The 18,164-nt window shown below is 35.4% G+C and overlaps 1 protein-coding gene across 1 annotated transcript; it reads right to left on the reverse strand.

Moving 5' to 3' along the window:
* Nucleotides 1-8,821: 8,821 nt before the first annotated feature.
* Nucleotides 8,822-12,867, reverse strand: LOC306639876 (olfactory receptor 52I2-like; the record flags this gene model as incomplete). Its single annotated transcript, XM_079103566.1, has 2 exons — nucleotides 8,822-9,812; nucleotides 12,863-12,867. The coding sequence occupies 2 exons, from the start codon at nucleotides 12,865-12,867 to the stop codon at nucleotides 8,822-8,824; spliced, it is 996 nt and encodes a 331-aa protein (XP_078959692.1).
* Between the last annotated feature and the right edge of the window lie 5,297 nt (nucleotides 12,868-18,164).

The following is an 18,164-nucleotide window of genomic DNA, read 5'->3' on the forward strand; positions in this document are numbered from 1 at the left end:
TGATAAACCCCTAGACACACTAATGAAGAAAAGGAGAGAAAAAACTCAAATTACTAGAATTTGTAATGAAAATGGAAAGATCACGACAGACACTATTGAAATGCATAACATAATTAGAAGCTACTTTGAAAATCTATACTCCAACAAAATAGAAAATATCAAAGACATTGACAAATTTTTAGAGACATATGATCCTCCCAAACTGAATCAGGAAGATGCACACAATCCAAACAGATCAATTTCAAGCACTGAAATAGAAACCATCAAAAGTCTACCAACAAAGAAAATCCCAGGACCAGATGGATTCTCAGCTGAATTCTACAAGACCTTTAAAGAAGTACTGATACCAATACTCCTCAAAGTATTTCAGGAAATAGAAAAGGAGGGAACCCTTCCAAATTCATTCTATGAGGCTAGTATCACTCTTATACCAAAACCAGACAAAGACACATCAAAGAAAGAAAACTTTAGACCAATATCCCTGATGAACATAGATGCAAAGATACTTAACAAAATACTGGCAAATTGAATACAAAAATATATTAAAAAGATAGTGCACCATGATCAAGTGGGGTTTGTCCCAGGGATGCAAGGTTGGTTCAAAATCTGGAAATCAATAAATGTAATTCACCACATAAATAGAATTAAAGTTAAGATCACATGATTATTTCAATTGATGCTGAGAAAGCATTTGATAAAATACAGCACCCCTTCATGCTTAAAACACTAGAAAAACTAGGAATAGTAGGAACATACCTCACTATTGTAAAGGCTATCTATGCTAAGCCTACAGCCAACAACATCCTTAATGGAGAAAAACTGAAAGCATTTCCTCTAAAAACTGGAACAAGATGGGATGCCCTCTTTCACCACTCCTATTCAACATCATCCTTGAAACACTTGCCAGAGCAATTAGACCTAAGAAATTAAAGGGATACAAATAGGAAAAGAAGAACTAAAGCTGTCACTATTTGTTGAAGACATGATCCTATATTTAGGAGATCCAAAAAACTCCACTAGAAAACTTCTAGAACTAATAAATTAATTTTGCAAAGTAGCAGGATATAAAATCAATACACGTAAGTCTGATGCATTTCCTTCATAAGTGTTGAATCCTCTGAAAGGGAAATTAGGAAAATCACTCCATTCACAGTAGCATCAAAAAAATAAAATAAAATACTTGGGAATTAACCCAACAAAAGTGGTGAAAAACTGCTACAATGAAAACTACAGAACAGTAAAGAAAGAAATTGAAGAAAACCTTAGAAGATGTAAAGACCTCCCATGTTCTTAGATAGGCAGAATTAACATTGTCAAATGGCCATTCTACCAAAGGCACTATACAGATTCAATGCAATTCCAATTAAAATCCCAATTAAATTCATCATAACAATAGAGAAAGCAATCATGAACTTCATCTGGAAGAACAAGAGACTTCAAATAGCCAAAACAATCCTGAGCAGGAAAAGTGAAGCAGGAAGTGTCACAATACCAGACCTTAAACTTTCCTACAGATCAATAGTAACAAAACTGGCATGGTATTGGCACCAAAATAGACAGGCAGACCAATGGTACACAATAGAAGACACAGAGATGAACCCACATAAATACAGTCACCTCATATTAGACAAAGGAGCCAAAAACATATAATGGAGAAAAGATAGCCTGTTCAACAAATGGTACTGGCAAAACTGGAAATCCATGTGCAGTGAAATGAAATTAAACCTCCATCTCTTACCCTGCACAAAACTCAACTCAAAATGGATCAAAGACATAGGAATTAGACCAGAGACCCTGCACCTAATAGAAGACAAAGTAGGCCCAAATCTTCATCATGTTGGCTTAGGATCAGACTTCCTCAATAAGACTCCCAAAGCACAAAAAATCAAAGCAAGAATCAATAAATGGGATGGACTCAAACCAAAAAGCTTTTTGTCAGCAAAGGATACAATCAAGAATGTGAAGAGAGAGGCTACAGAGGGGGAGAAAATCTTTTCCACACACACTTTAGAGAGAGTACTTCTCTCTAAAATTTTAAAGAACTTACAAAACTTTACACCAAAAATAGAAAGAACCCAATCAATAAATGAGCCAAGGACCTAGACAGACACTTTACAGAAGAAGACACACAGGCAATTAATAAATACATGAAAAAGTATTCAACATCACTAGTAATAAGAAAAATGCAAAATAAAACAACTCTAAGATTTCATCTTACTCCAATTAGAATGACTTTTATCAAGAACACAAACAATAATAGATGTTGGCATGGATGTGGGGAAAAAGGCACACTTTTGCATTGCTGGTGGAGTTGCAAATTGGTGCAGCCACTCTGGAAAGCAGTATGGAGAATCCTCAGAAAACTTGGAATGGACCCACTTTTTGACCCAGTTATCCCACTCCTTGGTTTATCCTCAAAGGTCCTAAAATCAGCAAACTACAGTAACACAGCCACATCAACGTTTATAGCAGCTCAGTTCACAATAGCTAGATTGTGGAACCAACCTAGATGCCCTTCAACAGATGAATGGATAAAGAATCTGTGGTATATATACACAATGGAATATTATTCAGCCATAAAGAAGAAGAATATTATGGCATTTGCAAATAAATGGATGGAATTGGAGAATATCATGCCAAGTGAAATAAGCCAAGCCCAAAAAAACCAAAGGCCAAATGTTTTCCCTGATAAGTGGAGGATGATATAAATGGGGGTGGGTGTGGGGAATGAGAGAATAATGGGGGAACTTTAGAATATGTAGAAGAAAATGAGAGGGAGGGAGTATGAAAAATGGTGGAATGAGACAGACATCATTACCCTATGTACATGTATGATTACACGAATGGTATGAATCTGCATTGTGTACAACCATAGAAATGAAATTATGTACCCCATTTGTGTACAATGAATCAAAATGCAGTCTGTAAAAAATTAAAAGCTAAATAAAAATAATAATTAAAATTTAAAAAAAAATAAAAACAAATACTTATACCTGTTTTGTATAGATTTTCACATATGTATTCATATATGTGGACATGTATGTTCTTCCCTAGCCTTCACACTAGCTCTAAAGTTAGTGGAACTCCACTCACAAAAAGTTATAAAATCCTCGTTTCTTGTCTGTTTTGTCTATGTGTGCACACTAGTGTATTGTTGTTTTGTGTCTATACATCATGTACATGGTATTAAAATTGGTATATAGATAAATGAGTGCTCATAAATGTAAATAAAAATGGATCCAAGTATTTTTTTAATTTACATGACTTAAAAAGAAGTTCAGTTTAAATTGGGTAAACAGATAAAAATTACAAAGTCTTTAAAATTGCTAACTCACAAGTTTTTCTAGGTGGTCATGTTATTGATAGCTCTGTCCTTGTTCCCAGTGTCAATTTAATAATGAGGACAGAGTTTCAAGAAAAAGGAAAAAGAAGTTTTATCGCCTTACTAGCAAAGGAGAAACAGGGAACTTCTGTCCCAGAGACTGTGATTCTGCCCATCAGGGAAAACAGAGCTTCTTTAAAAGTCTCTTTAAAAGCTATTCAAAGGCTACATTACAGGTGTGCCCTGGCAGGGGGTCCTAGATACACCTTGATGGCGTGTTGAAATTCACTTGTTACTTTGGGAGATAGACACTTCCTAGTTCTTTGGATGACTTCTCCTTCCTGTGCAGACAGATAACTCAAGGTGATTGTGTTCCCTGCCCCCAGGTTAGTGTTGGAGAGAGAGAGAGAAGAGGGGAAAAAATCTCTTTTAAATTAAACAGCAACAGCTATATTCAAAAGGTAAAGTGGACCACTGTTACATTTAAACCAATAATAAAGTATTAGTTTCTATAAAATGTCTAAAATGTAATATCCATTGCTTCTAACAATTTTCTTCAATAAGAAAGAGATTGTTAATACTGTTAATTATATTTGTTTGATATCTTGATTTTTCCAATTAAAAATAAGTAAATTAGATTTAACACAAATGGTAATAATTTTCATAACTATGTTGTTTAAAAATCTAATTAACTTACAAAGTTAAAGTACTAAAATATCAACTACTAAACTTCCATAAGGAAATACATTTAAATATTAGATGTGTTTCTATAAATCAGTTACTAAAAAAGCTTTAAGATTGCTTTGTCTCTGCGTCTTCACTAAAAACAGAGTTGCTGGGAGTTAAGATTCTGTCTGGTGTAATTTACATGCAAAAAGTCTAAGAAGTTTTGGTCTGGTACTATTAAAAAAAACAATAATTCATCTTATTAAAGTGAAACAATTTGTCTAAATTCAAAAATATCATAGGGATTGTTTCAAAATATAAATTTGGAAGAGGTCAGTACTAAGGAAGAGATAAGGTTTTAGGCGTGGGAATATATTTTAATATAAAAAGTAAAATAATGTTTTTGCTTAAAAACATTTTTTGTCTTGTAAAGTAAAACCTTTTAACTAAGTAAATTACAAAAGGTTTGTGGAGGATAAACTTCAAAAAGTTTGTATGTAATCGATTTGGTTATATATAAGTAACAAAATCACCTAATATTATTTAAGGCATTTTCCTCTTTAAAAAATGAAAAGTTCCTAATCCATGAAACTGGCCTTGTGCCAAGTTTCTGGCATGGAACCTCTTTACAAAAATAGATGAGAGAAACGAATTTTTTTTACAGACCTCTGCTACAGTACAGCAGCTACCTGGGCTTCCTAAATAAAGGCTGAAGGAGGAAAGAAAAGTTGACTCTTTCCCCAAACACAAGCCAAATACTAATGTACTGATATAAAACAAAAGTTTAACCCTCTCTGTGTTAAAGTAATAGGATCTCTTAAAACATTAACCTACTCTCATTCCAACAAAGTAAATTTTTGTGTCTGTTAAGTTTTATTATTTAGAGAAACTTGTCTTAAAGGAATTAAGACTTGTGCAATTCTGGTTGAACAACTGATATTTTAAATATATTTAAAGTATAACATTCCGGATTCAATTTTTTCTTTAAAAACTAAATTTGGTTAATATAAAAACATCAGTGTAATTGTGATGCTATTACTGGCTTCTTTATATACTAAATGTATTCTTATCTCCCAAGTATACAAGTCTTTAAAGTATAAGATTTAAAAGAACATTTCACTAAGTTGGTGCTCTCCAAATTAAATTTCTCTGTAATGGTGGTCTCTTACAGACTTGTATATATTAAAGTAACAAATTAGTTCGAAATCTATTTACATCACTTAAAAATCTGTCATAAGTTGTAAAATTTTGTGTTACTCTGTACACTGAGATGCAAACTTAAATACATATTTTAAAGACAATAAAGACAGCCTGGCTTATCTAAAGTTTGGCAATATGGGATATAAAAACATTTTGCAACTTTCCCATAAAAGGGGGTTAAAAGCTCTCTTGTTTGATGCATGTTTCAGATGTAATGTTAAATTATGTTAACTGGTTCATATAAACAAAAAATAATATATAGAAACTTTATAAAATAATATTTGATAAAAAATAAAAGATTAGTTTCAAAAATAAAACACCCTTAGATTTTTCAAGTGCCTTCTTACCTGAGTTAAGACACTGCCTCTCATCTTATTCCATGTCAAGCTAACCACTCAAGTTCATTTAAAATTAAGTTCAAAAGGTAGATTATTGTTATAAGGCTCACTGGAATCTTAAAATAAACAAAGTATAATATATAGCCAAGGAAAGATTTAAGATTACAAAAATTATGATCCTTGGTTCATAGCTATTGTACAAACTAAATATGTTTTTACTCTCATTAATTTTATTTTGTATTTTTCTTACAAACTTTATAATTGTTGTTTGTTAATGCCTTACATAAGTATAAGTTTTAATATAACAACCTCAGATAATTTAAGATAATAAGGCCATCACCTATATAGGACAAACAAGATGGAAGACTAACTTATATTGTTGACCTCATTTCATAATCTCATTGCTCAGTTTATTATTAAAGACAAAAATTAAATCATACTATTGGTGAGAGCTGAGCTTTTTTGCACTGTGGTGCCTTTTCTAGTTCAACAACAACATTGACTTTGGAAATCTTCACATGCTAAACAGGTGACTTTTGCTAATTTTCCTGGCCAAGTAAAACTACTCAGCAAGTCATTTCCCACTGTTTAACTGCTTTTACAGCACTGGGCCATCCTCTACAAATTAAATTTGATAATGCACCAACTTGCATCAATTCTTGTTTTCAACAGTTTTATGATTAATATATTGATCACCAAATAGGAACCATTTCACTTTAAAAAGGCTAAAAATAGCTTCCATTGTATCAGTTGTTTCAGGCTTATGACTATGTTTAGGGCTAGTGTTAGGGTTAGGGTTAGTGCTAGAACAACCATATCCACATATATGAATTTCTGTGAGAAAATATATGTGAAAATATGTACAAAAACATGCATAAGTATTTGTTTTTGTATATGGATGAATTTCATTATTCACATATAGGTATGGTTTGGTCTAGTCATAGGGTATTGCGGGGAGCCACCCATGTTTAGCAGAATCAGGTTTGGCAGAGCCATGGAATCCAGAGCTCTGACTCCCAGGAACTGGCAGTCATAGGAGACTGTTTCAGACAGCCAAGGAGTAAGTGGCCCTGTACAGAGTGGCTCACCCCTCAAGATATGATAATTCTCTAAGCAAATGGCTTCCTTAACTCCACCCCATTCTGTTCTTTACAGAAGAAGCCCCTTCCATCTTGGTTCCTTTACCTGTGGGGACTATAAATAAAGGTGAAGGTGGGGCTTCCCCATCTTGTTGGAAGTTAGATCTGGTATGGCCTGATCCATCATACCCCTCCATTTCAAAAGAGTATTGGCTCTTATGTTTATTGAATAGATAAGTTTATTAGTATTTAATTGATCACCGGCACTGTCATTGTCTGACAAACCCTTCCCCTCATCCACGCAGGACATGGAAAGCCTCCCACAGGGAATGAATATGCAAATGAGTGTATAGAATATATGTGTCATCATATATGTCAAAATGTACATGTAGAAGTTAATAGTTTAGTATTAATATTCATATAAACATATGATTTTTAATAAATAGGGTCTCATGGCTACTGTTAGTGTTAGGATTTGGACCTAGTGACAGAGTTGGATTAGGGTTAGGGTTGGGTTAGAACACATATATCCATAGATATGAATATTTATATGCAAACACATGAAAATAGACCTGAAAACATTTATAACATGTATATCTGTATAAGGATATATTAGATTTAAGTGCATACTATGTTTTGGATAAAATATAGAGCATACATGTGCAAATAAGTGTATATAAACATATGTAATTTGATGTGTGACTATATAAATATTTCTTAAGGCATGTATAAATATACATTGAAATATTTGCATTTTTGTATAAAAAGGCTTCCATGGTAGGAGTTTTTTCAGGCTAAGTACTAAGTTGAGGGGTGATGCAAGTGTTAGTTTTAGAAATAGAATATACATGTCCATATATATGAATTTTGTGTGGAAATATATGTGAAAACATGTACAATTATTTGTTTTCAAATATGGATATATTTTGTGATCATTGAATAGTTATGGTTTGGCCTACTTATAGAGTGTGAATATGCAAATGAGTGTATATGAACATGTATGTCATTTTATATGTCAGTGTTTTTTAATTCACTATTTTCATTTATAGAATATAGGCACATAGTAAATGCTCAACAAAAATTTGTAAATAAATAAATAAAGGGGCAGGAAAAATTTTAAAACTGTAAATGTAGATGTTAATATTACTATGAATATTTATACAGATATATATGATTTTTAATATAAATGGTTTCATGGCTACTGTGTTAGGATTTGGACCAAGGGAGAGGGTAGGGTTAGGATTAGGGTTAGGGTTAAAACATATATCTATATGTAAATATGAATATTTATCCAAAGTTTAGGGCTGGCATTAGGGTTAGTGTTAGAGTTAGAACATACATATACACTTATATGAATTTTTGTGTGAAAATATATACAAAAATGTGTACAAGTATTTTTTTTTTACATATTCAGATGAATTTTGTGATTGCTCTATAATTGCAGTTTGGCCTACTCATAGAGTATGAATATGCAAATTAGTGCATCTGAGTATGTATGTCATTTTATATATTAATGTAGATGTTAATATAAGTATGGATTTTCATGTAAACATACATGATTTTTATTAAATGTTCTCATGGCTACTGTTAATGTGAGGATTTGGACCAAGTGACAGGGTCAGTTTAGAATTAGGGTTAGAGTTAGAACATATATTTCCACAAATATGAATATTTATATGAATATACATGTGAAAATATACACAAAAACACTTATAACATGTGTGTGCATATATATATATATACATATATATGGAAATATTAGAGTAAAATGCATACCTACTGTTTGAATCAAATATTGGGCATGCATATGCAAATGAATGTATATGAACATATACATAAATTTTTGTGTGATTCAATATTTATGTCAATGCATGTATAAATATGCTTTGAAATATAGACATTTTTGTATAAAAAGGTTTCCATGGTACGTAGAATATTAGTATTAGTACTATGGGTCATTACTGAGAAAAGAAAAAACTGAAAATCTATGAACTCTACTCAAACTTATTTCTTGTTCAGATATGAGTTGAATGAAACCATTAAAAATGGTAAATCATTCCATTTATTTCCTTTCTAGAAATTGTAAACTTAGATAAGAATACTATTCACAGCTTCTTCTTATAATTTCTATAGTGCCTGGCAAACCAATCTCACTGGGTAGATCTGCAAAACTAGGCAGTTCACATAAATGCTCAAGGACAGAACAGTTAATGGGTTCATGAGCAAAGACTGGAATTGTGAAAAGGGCAGATAAGCAAACTCCATATTCTCTCTCGTATTTGTTTGGTCCTCAGGCCATAGATGAGGGGGTTCAAGGTGGGTGGAAAGACCAAATACAAGTCAGCTAACAGCACCTGAGTGTGCAGAGGGACTGAGTCCTGTCCTAGCCAGGATACATAGACTGATACCATCCCAGGTAGATAATACAAGGCCATGACCCCCACATGGGAGCCACATGTGCTTAATGCCTTCCACTGGGCATTCTTGGAGGAAAGACCAAACACTGCCCTGAGAATCAGGATATAGGAGGCAGCAATGAAGGTCACATCAAAACCCACAATAATGGAGGAACTAATCAAACTGTAGAAACAGCTGGGCATGGGATCAGCACATGCTAATTTGGCCACAGCCATGTGCTCACAGTAGGAATGAGGAACCACATGGGAGCCACAGAAAGGTAGATGACTAACCATCCAACTCAAAGGGGTCATGGATATAACAGCTCTGATGGTGATGGTCGCACTCATCCCCAGCATCACTCTAGGTGTGAGAATGCTCTTGTAGTGAAGGGGCTTGCAGATGGCTACATAGCGGTCCAAAGCCATGGCCAGCAGCAGCCCCGTCTCCACGGCTGTGGCTGCATGGACAAAGTACATCTGAGTGAAACAGGCACTGAAGCTGATGGAGCTGTGTCCTGAGGAGAAGATGCTCACCATCTTGGGGACCACCGAGGAGGCCATGACGATGCCCACCGCAGCCAGAACGCACAGGAAGCCAAACATAGGCTCTCTCAGGGTGGAATCCATGCAGATTACAGTCATGATGAGGCTGTTTCCCAACAGGGCTATGGTGTACATGGCACTCAGTGAGATAGCCAGCCAAAGATATGAAGACTGCAAGCCTGGAATGCCCACAAGGAAGAAGGTGGCAGGGGTTTCCATGCTGTGGTTGTGGGGTGGCCCCAGCATCACAGGTGAGGCTGCTTTCCTGTTAATATAGAAAGTGGTATAAAAATATATTTGTTTTACTCTATGACATTGGTGAAGTATAATATACAACAAACATCCATACATCATAGTTAACAAAACAAGAGATATTTCATCTAAGATAAAATAGCAATTATGCAATAAATTTAAGATACAAGTCTAGGTCTTTCCATCTGTGACTACAGGAGTTGAATTAAGTAAATAGAGTAATAATCAGGTGAATAACTATGAATACTTACAAAAACAGTGTTACTGCTTCACTTGTACAGTTTTGTTAAGGAAAAAGGAGTTACCCATCTGCACAGCCAGGATCTGAGCTCCAACACTTGGAAATTTCAATTCATTTCTGCCTTTGTCTTATATCATCTCCTCATTCAGGTGTTTCCATGTTATATAATTTAAAATGGCCTGGTGGGATAAACCTAAAAGGATCAGCATGAATTCATTCTCTGTTCATTTATAGGACAGTTCTCAAGCTTAGATTTTCTGTTTGCTTGCTTGATTACTATGTTAAAAATTATCAGTTCTTTGAAAATGTCTCTTACATTTACTTATAACCCATCTCTACTAACAAAGTCTTGGTAAGAATGGCTGACACCTCGGCTGCCATACTTTTTACAAAATGAAATTAAAGATAAAATGGAAGTGGGCATTATGAGCATCCTTGATTTAAACTGAAGTGATGCTTCAACTGTTTTCCAATTACTCTCAGATCATTCCACTCCCCAGAGAAATGGGCAAGTAGCTCAGTTCCAGAACTAGACTCAGTATCTCAAGTGTGAATCTGGACATTGTAAGTTCATTTGATCTCTACCCTCATTGCCCTAATACTGTATGTCTCAAGGCCTGAGCCCAGTGAGTCAGCACACCAATTGTGTTGACTTGACAGTAGTCATACACAATCCAAGAACTATTTCCTAGGTTTCCAGGCAAGCTTCAATGATGGAGGCTTATTTGTTAAGACTCAGGACTAGCCTGACTTTAGCTATCACTTCCTCTACCTCCCCTTAATGAAGGGTTTCCAGGTTAAGAAGTTGCCACATCCTTACCCTTAGATACTGACTCTCTCTACTCACTCCATTTTAATTCTCTTCAGGGGAGAGTTGAACAGTTGGATAGATCAGATTGATGGAATTCTGGGCTTCGATTCCCACTTGCTTCATTAGACCTTTTCACTGTGAGCCAGGCACTAGCGAGACATTCCTCTGATTCTGCATCTCAACCACTTGGTGCACACTCACCCCTTCCATTTGCTTCTGGAGGGCTAATCAGTAATCATTCCACACCCAGATGCCCTCTGAAGCCTTGTGGGGAGTCTTCAGGAGTTCTCTACCAAACTATGGTCCTTACTGAAACAAACAACAAAAAAACCTCAGTAACAATACATGCTATGTGATGGGAGAGATCAAATGAAATAATGATCTACAGAGCAGGTCATGAGAAGTGTGCTATGTATAGCCACATGGTGAGATGTTTTCAGTGACAGATCAAAAGACAGGGGAAAACTTTTAAAGGAGAATAGTGGTGACAAGTGGAAAAAATATCTGGATATCCCTAAGACTGCTGTATGCATGATGAATGCCACAAATTTAGAGCTGAGCATCACTGCCTGAACAGCTAGAGAAGAGCAGAGGATTCAGAATGCCTACTTCTCTACCCACCTCTGACCCACGTCCTCCACCTCCTGGATGCTCTGTGTAAACCCACCTTTCTTCTGAGGGAAGCTTCAGTTTATGCCCTACCCCATCCTTCCTCTACCCAGCCCTATCTAGTGGACATTCCTGCAAGAAGCCATCCATGACTCATATGAGAGCCGAGCATTGTTTCAGCCATTAACAGGAATATCTGGCTTCAGTTACTCAGAGTGGGATATTGACTGAGAACTCTAGAGTCACGTGGTTATCCTGCATTAGCTCATCACTCAAGTTCAAATACAGGCAGCCAATGTGGGAGTGACCCACTAGAGCCAAATGGCTTGCTTATGTCCACCCCACAACCTGTTTTCCATGAAAAAGCTCCTACCAGTACCTTTTGGTCTGTACCAATATAAATAAAGCAAGTGCAGTCTCTTTCCTTTGTTAAAGACAGACCCTTCTGGATGACTCAATCGGTCACACCCCTGCTTCAAAAATATTCTTGACTTTTGTCTTTATTTCTGATTTATAAATTTTTTAGCTTTTATTTTGCATCCAGCCCACCCCTCTAACAGGAACCCATCTCGTGCAGGATGTGCAGGGACATTCTTTTTACAATCTTCAGAGTTGTTTTTTTCTTCTTTGTGTACTTTTGATCTTCATCAGCACTGGAAGAGGTTCACATGTGTCTTAATTCTCCTTAAATAACAGGACATTTTGTTTGGTCAGTTTTCTCTTTTAAATTTTTTTATTTTACCCAACCTATTGCCACTCAAAATTTTCTAAGATCTTACTGCTAAGATCACGGTGATCTTCATCAAAGATCTGTTGCCAATCCAGTGACTTCTTTTAGCATCACTGTGCTCCCTTTTAGTTTTGTTAACCCTTTGAAGCATGACATACATACTTTAAGATGAAGAAGCTGAAAGTATACAGCATGATAAAACATCATAATGTAAATATATGAACACACTTGCATAGCTGTTACCCAGGTCAAGATTCAGACACAATGCTTCCTGGTTGTTGAGGTCTCTCTTTTCAGAAAGCTCTGGCCAAGCTCTCCTAAGCACATTCCCAGCCCTGCTCTCACCTCTGCCTTCAAGCTTACAGAGACACTCACATGAAGACCCAGAGGATCACTAAAAACTAACTTAGAGAAGTCACTTAACATCAATAAGAATTCATAGCTTGTGTGAGGTTTGCATTCCTATTTAAAGGATGGGAAGTTTATAACTCAAGATTTTCTTAAAAGTTGAAGTACTAATGCATAATTCATTTGAATGGAGCCTTTCTATTTATAATAATCCTGTGCCTCTAATCTCCAACCCAGTAAGCTCCCAATTATCCCTATCCTTGACTGCTTTTCTCATAGTTCATCCTGATTCCTGAAAAACCACCATCCCAAGTTTAGACTTACCTCATATTGTCTTGCTTTCAACCAAAGTTGTCCTGTGTCCCTGCCCCCTCTCCTGCTTTCTCCATCCTCCCATCATTTCCAAAAGAATCTCTTGGTATTGGCAGTACTCTCCAGACCTGGACAGTGGTCTATAGTTGTGTTCAGGACTTGAATCCTCCTTTCCAGGATAACACTGGCCTTGAGTCTCCATCAACCCAAACTTCAATACCCAGGTCAGTTACCCACATCCCTGAAGTTTTCTCTATTCAACTTTCTCTATGGTCTATGCCTGGTAGTCAACATTTCTTATACCCAATAGAACGAGAATTTATACAGTACCTTCAGAAGGAGAAAAACAGCCCAGGAGGTCGAAGATGACAATGCAGGGTCATGGTGACTATTGTCCTTTTCAGACCACCCCCTGGGAACCTTCTTTCCCTGTTAGATACTCTATTATTCCCCCTATTCCCGGGACAGCCATTTTTCCTTTGCCTCTGCTGAGCAGTCAAACACTGTGACTCCTGAGACTAGTTCATCCCTGCACCCTGCCTCTGGGGTTTTCTCGAATACAGGATGAAGAAGATGCTTAGTGACTGAAGAGTCTTTGTTTCTTCAAGTCCTCAGAGAATACCTAAATGTCAGATTAATAATATACAGTGCATCCTGAAAGGAAAATAAAAGGTCCAACATTGGTTACATTTGTTAAAACCCGCAATATGCTTCTCATAGATTGTTCTCAATCAGTTTTACAACCGTCTGATGTGAAAGCATTCATCAGAGCATTTACATTTCATAGATGAATGTGCGGTACATAGAAGGTCACATAGCTCGTAAGCCAGAGAATCAAGATTCACATTGTATCATGACAGATTTCACTTTTTGTACTACTCTTGTACTTAATTGCTACTATTAAATTAATTTAATCCTTTGAATATATATCCATGATTCATGTATCATGTAGTTTCATTTTTTATTTTTTGAGGATCCGTCACATTCTTTGCAGGTAATAGTACCATATTATATCTGCATTAACACTGTACAAAGGTTTCAATTTATCCATCTTTTAAAATTTTTACAGACTGCGTTTTGATTCTTTGTATACAAATGGGGTACAACTTTTCGTTTCTATGGTTGTACACAATGTAGATTCATACCATTCATGTAATCATACATGTACATAGGGTAATGATGTCTGTCTCAGTCCACTATCATTCCTTCCCCTACCCACCCCCATCCCATTTTCCTCTACACAATCCAAAGTTCCTCTATTCTTTTCTTACCCCCGCCACCACTCCCTCATTATGTATCATCATTCACTTATCAGAGAAAACATTCTCCTTTTGGGTTTTTGGGCTTGGATTATTTCACTTAGCATGATATTCTCCAAATCCATCCATTTTCCAGCAAATGTCATAATTTTATTCTTCTTTGTGGCTGAGTAGTAGTCCATTGAATTCATATATACCACAGTTTCTATATCCATTCATTAACTGAAGTGCATCTAGGTTGGTTCCATATTTTGGCTATTGTGAATTGAGCTACTATAAATATTGATGTGGCTGCTTTACTGTAGTATGCTGATTTTGAGTCCTGTGGGTATAAACTGAGGAGTGGGATAGCTGGGTCAAAAGGTGGGTCCATTCCAAGTTTTCTGAGGAATCTCCATATTGCTTTCCAGAGTGGCTGAATCAATTTGCAACTCCACCAGCAATGTATGAGTGTGTCTTTTTTCCCCACATTCATGCCGACAATTATTATTGTTTGTGTTCTTGATAATAGTCATTCTAATTGGAGTGAGATGAAATCTAAGGGTGATTTTGTTTTGCATTTCTCTAATTACTAGAGGTGATGAGCACTTTTTCATATATTTGTTGATCATCTGTATATCTTCTGTGAAGTGTGTGCCCAGTTCCTTAGCACATTTATCTATTGGGTTCTTTGTATTTTTAGAGTGAATTTTTTTAAGTTCTTTATAAATTTTGGAGATTAGTGCTCTCTCTGAAGTATGTGTGGAAAAGATTTTCCCCCACTCCATAGGCTCTCTTTTCACATTACTGATTGTTTCCTTTGCTGAGAAAAAGCTTTTTAGTTTGAGTCCATTCCATTTATTGATTCTTGCTTTGATTTCTTGTGCTATGGGGGTCTTGTTAAGGAAGTCTGGTCCTAAGACAGCATGATGAAGATTCAGGCCTACTTTGTCTTCTATTTGATGCAGGGTCTCAGGTCTAATTCCTAGATCCTTGATCCATTTCGAGTTGAGTTTTATACAGGGTGAGAGACAGAGGTTTAATTTCAGGTTACTGGAATTCAGTTTTGTCAGCACCATTTGTTGAAGAGGCAAATCATATGTTTTTGGCACCTTTGTCTAGTATGAGATAACTGTACTTATGTGCGTTTGTCTCTGTGTCTTCTGTTCTATACCATTGGTCTACCTGTATTTCCTGGTGCCAATACCGTGCTGTTTTTGTTACTATTGTTCTATAGTAACAAAAACTATAAGGTCTGATGTTGTGAGACCTCCTGCATCGTTCTTCCTACCCAGGATTTCTTTGGCTATTCTGGGTCTTTTGTTCTTCCAGATGAATTCCATGATTGCTTTCTCTATTTCCATGAGGAATGTCATTGTGATTTTAATTAGAATTGCATTAAATCTGTATAGCACCTTTGGAAGTATGGCCATTTTGAAAATGTTAATTCTGTCTATCCAAGAACATGGGAACATGGGAGATCTTTCCATCTTCTAAAGTTTTTGTTAATTTCTTTCTTTAATCTTCTGTAGTTTTCATTGTAGAGGTCTTTCATCTCTTTTGTTAGATTGACTCCCAAGTTTCTTTTTTTTTTTTTTTTTTTTTTTTTGAAGCTATTGTGAATGGAGTGGTTTTCCTAATTTCTCTTTCAGAGGAATCATCACTTATGAAGAGAAATGCATTAGATTTATGTGTGTTGATTTTTTTAAAATATTTCTCCAGTCGTTGATAGACCTTTATTTTATTCTTTTTTTTTTTTTTTTTTTTTTTTTTTTTTTGTGGAGCTGGGGATTGAACCCAGGGCCTGGTGCATCTGAGGCAAGCACTCTACCAACTGAGCTATATCCCCAGCCCTTGCACATGTTGATTTTATATCCTCCTACATTGCTAAATTCATTTATTAGTTCTAGAAGTTTTCTGGTGAGTTTTTTGGATCCTCTAAATATAGAATCATGTTGTTGGTGAATAGTGATAACTTGAGTTCTTCTTTTCCTATTTGTACCCCTTTAATTTTCTTTTGTCTGTCTAATTGCTCTGGCTAGTATTTTAAGGACAATGTTGAATAGAAGAGGTGAAAGAGGGCATCCCTCTTTTTAGAGGGAATGCTGTCAGTTTTTCTCCATCAAGAATGATGTTGGCCATGGGCTTAGAATATACCCTTTACAACATTGAGGTATGTTCCTACTATCCCTACTATCCCTATTTTTCTACTGTTTTGAGCATGAAGGGGTGTTATATTTTGTAAAACTCTTTCTCTGCATCTATTGAAATAATCATATGATTCTTAACCTTAAGTCTATTGATGTGATAAATTTATTGATTCCTGAACATTGAACCAACCCTTGCATCCCTGGAATGAACCCCACTTGATTGTGGTGCACTCTCTTTTTAATACATTTTTCTTAAGGATTTTTTGCATCTATGTTCATCAGAGATATTGGTCTAAAGTTTTCTTTCCTTGATGAGTCTTTGTCTGCCTTGGGTATCAGAGTGATACTAGCTTCATAGAATGAGTTTGGAAGGGTACCTTCTTCTATTTCATGGAATACTTTGAGAAGTATTGGAATTAGTTCTTCTTTGGAGGTTTCGTAGAACTCAGCTGAGAATCCATCTGGTCCTGGACTTTTCTTGGTTGGTAGGCTTTTGATGGTTTCTTATATTTCATTGCTTGATATTGATCTGTTTAAATTGCGTATGACCTCCTGCTTCAGTTTGGGAGGATCATAGGTCTCTAGAAATTTGTCAATGACTTTGATATTTTCTATTTTGTTGGAGTATAGATTTTCAAAGTAGCTTCTAAATATGTTATATATTTCACTGGTGTCTGTCATGGTATTTCCTTTTTCATCATGAATTTCAGTAATTTGAGTTTTCTCTCTCCTCTATGTTAGTGTGGCTAAGGGTTTATCTATTTTGTTTACTTTTTCAAAGAACCAACATTTTGTTTTGTCAATATTTTGAATTCTTTCTTTCATTTCAATTTCATTTATTTCAGCTCTGATTTTAATTATTTCCTGTCTTCTACTACTTTTCGTTTTCATCTGTTCTTCTTTTTCTAGGGCTTTGAGATGTAATGTTAGATCATTTAGTTGTTGATTTTTTATTCTTTTCTTGAATGTGCTCCATGCAATGAATTTTTCTCTTGGTACTGCTTTCATAGTGTCCCAGAGATGTTGATATGCTGTATCAGTGTTCTCATTTACCTCTAAGAATTTTTTTATCTCCTCCCTGATGTCTTCTGTTATCCATACTTCATTCAATAGCATATTACTTAATCTCCAGGTGTTGGAGTAGTTTCTGTTTTTTATTTTGTCATTGACTTCTAGTTTCATTCCATTATGATCTGATAGAATACAAGATAATATCTCTATCTTTTTGTATTTGCTAAGAGTAGCTTTCTGTCATAACATATGGTTTATTTTAGAGAAGGATCCACTTGCTGCTAAGAAGAAAGTGTATTCTCTCATTGATGGATGGAATATTCTATATATGTCTGTAAAGTCTAAGTTATTGGTTGTGTTTTTTTTAATTATTTTTTTTTATTTTTTAAAGATTGCATTTTGATTCATTGTATACAAGTGGGGTCCAGCATTTCATTTCTATGGTTGTACACAATGTAGGTTCATACAATTCATGTAATCATACATGTACATAGAGTAATGATGTCTGTCTTACTCCACCATTTTTCATACCCCCCTCATTCTCATTTCCCTTTGCATAATCTTAAGTCCTCCATTCTTCTCTCACCTGCCATGCCCCTACCCCCATTATGTATCATCATCGACTTATCAGGGAAAACATTCAGCCTTTGGTTTGGGGGGTTTGGCTTATTTCACTTAGCATGATATTCTCCAATTCCATCCATTTATTTGCAAATGCCATAATATTATTCTTCTTTATGGCTGAATAGTATTCCATTGTATATATATATATATGTATGTATATATATATATATATATATATATATATATATATATATATACACCAGTTTCTTTATCCATTCATCTGTTGGAGGGCATCTAGGTTGGTTCCACAATCTAGCTATTGTGAACTGAACTGCTATAAACATTGATGTG

This window comes from Sciurus vulgaris, assembly GCF_902686455.1.
Source record: "Sciurus vulgaris genome assembly, chromosome: 11".
NCBI classification, from domain to species: domain Eukaryota; kingdom Metazoa; phylum Chordata; class Mammalia; order Rodentia; family Sciuridae; genus Sciurus; species Sciurus vulgaris.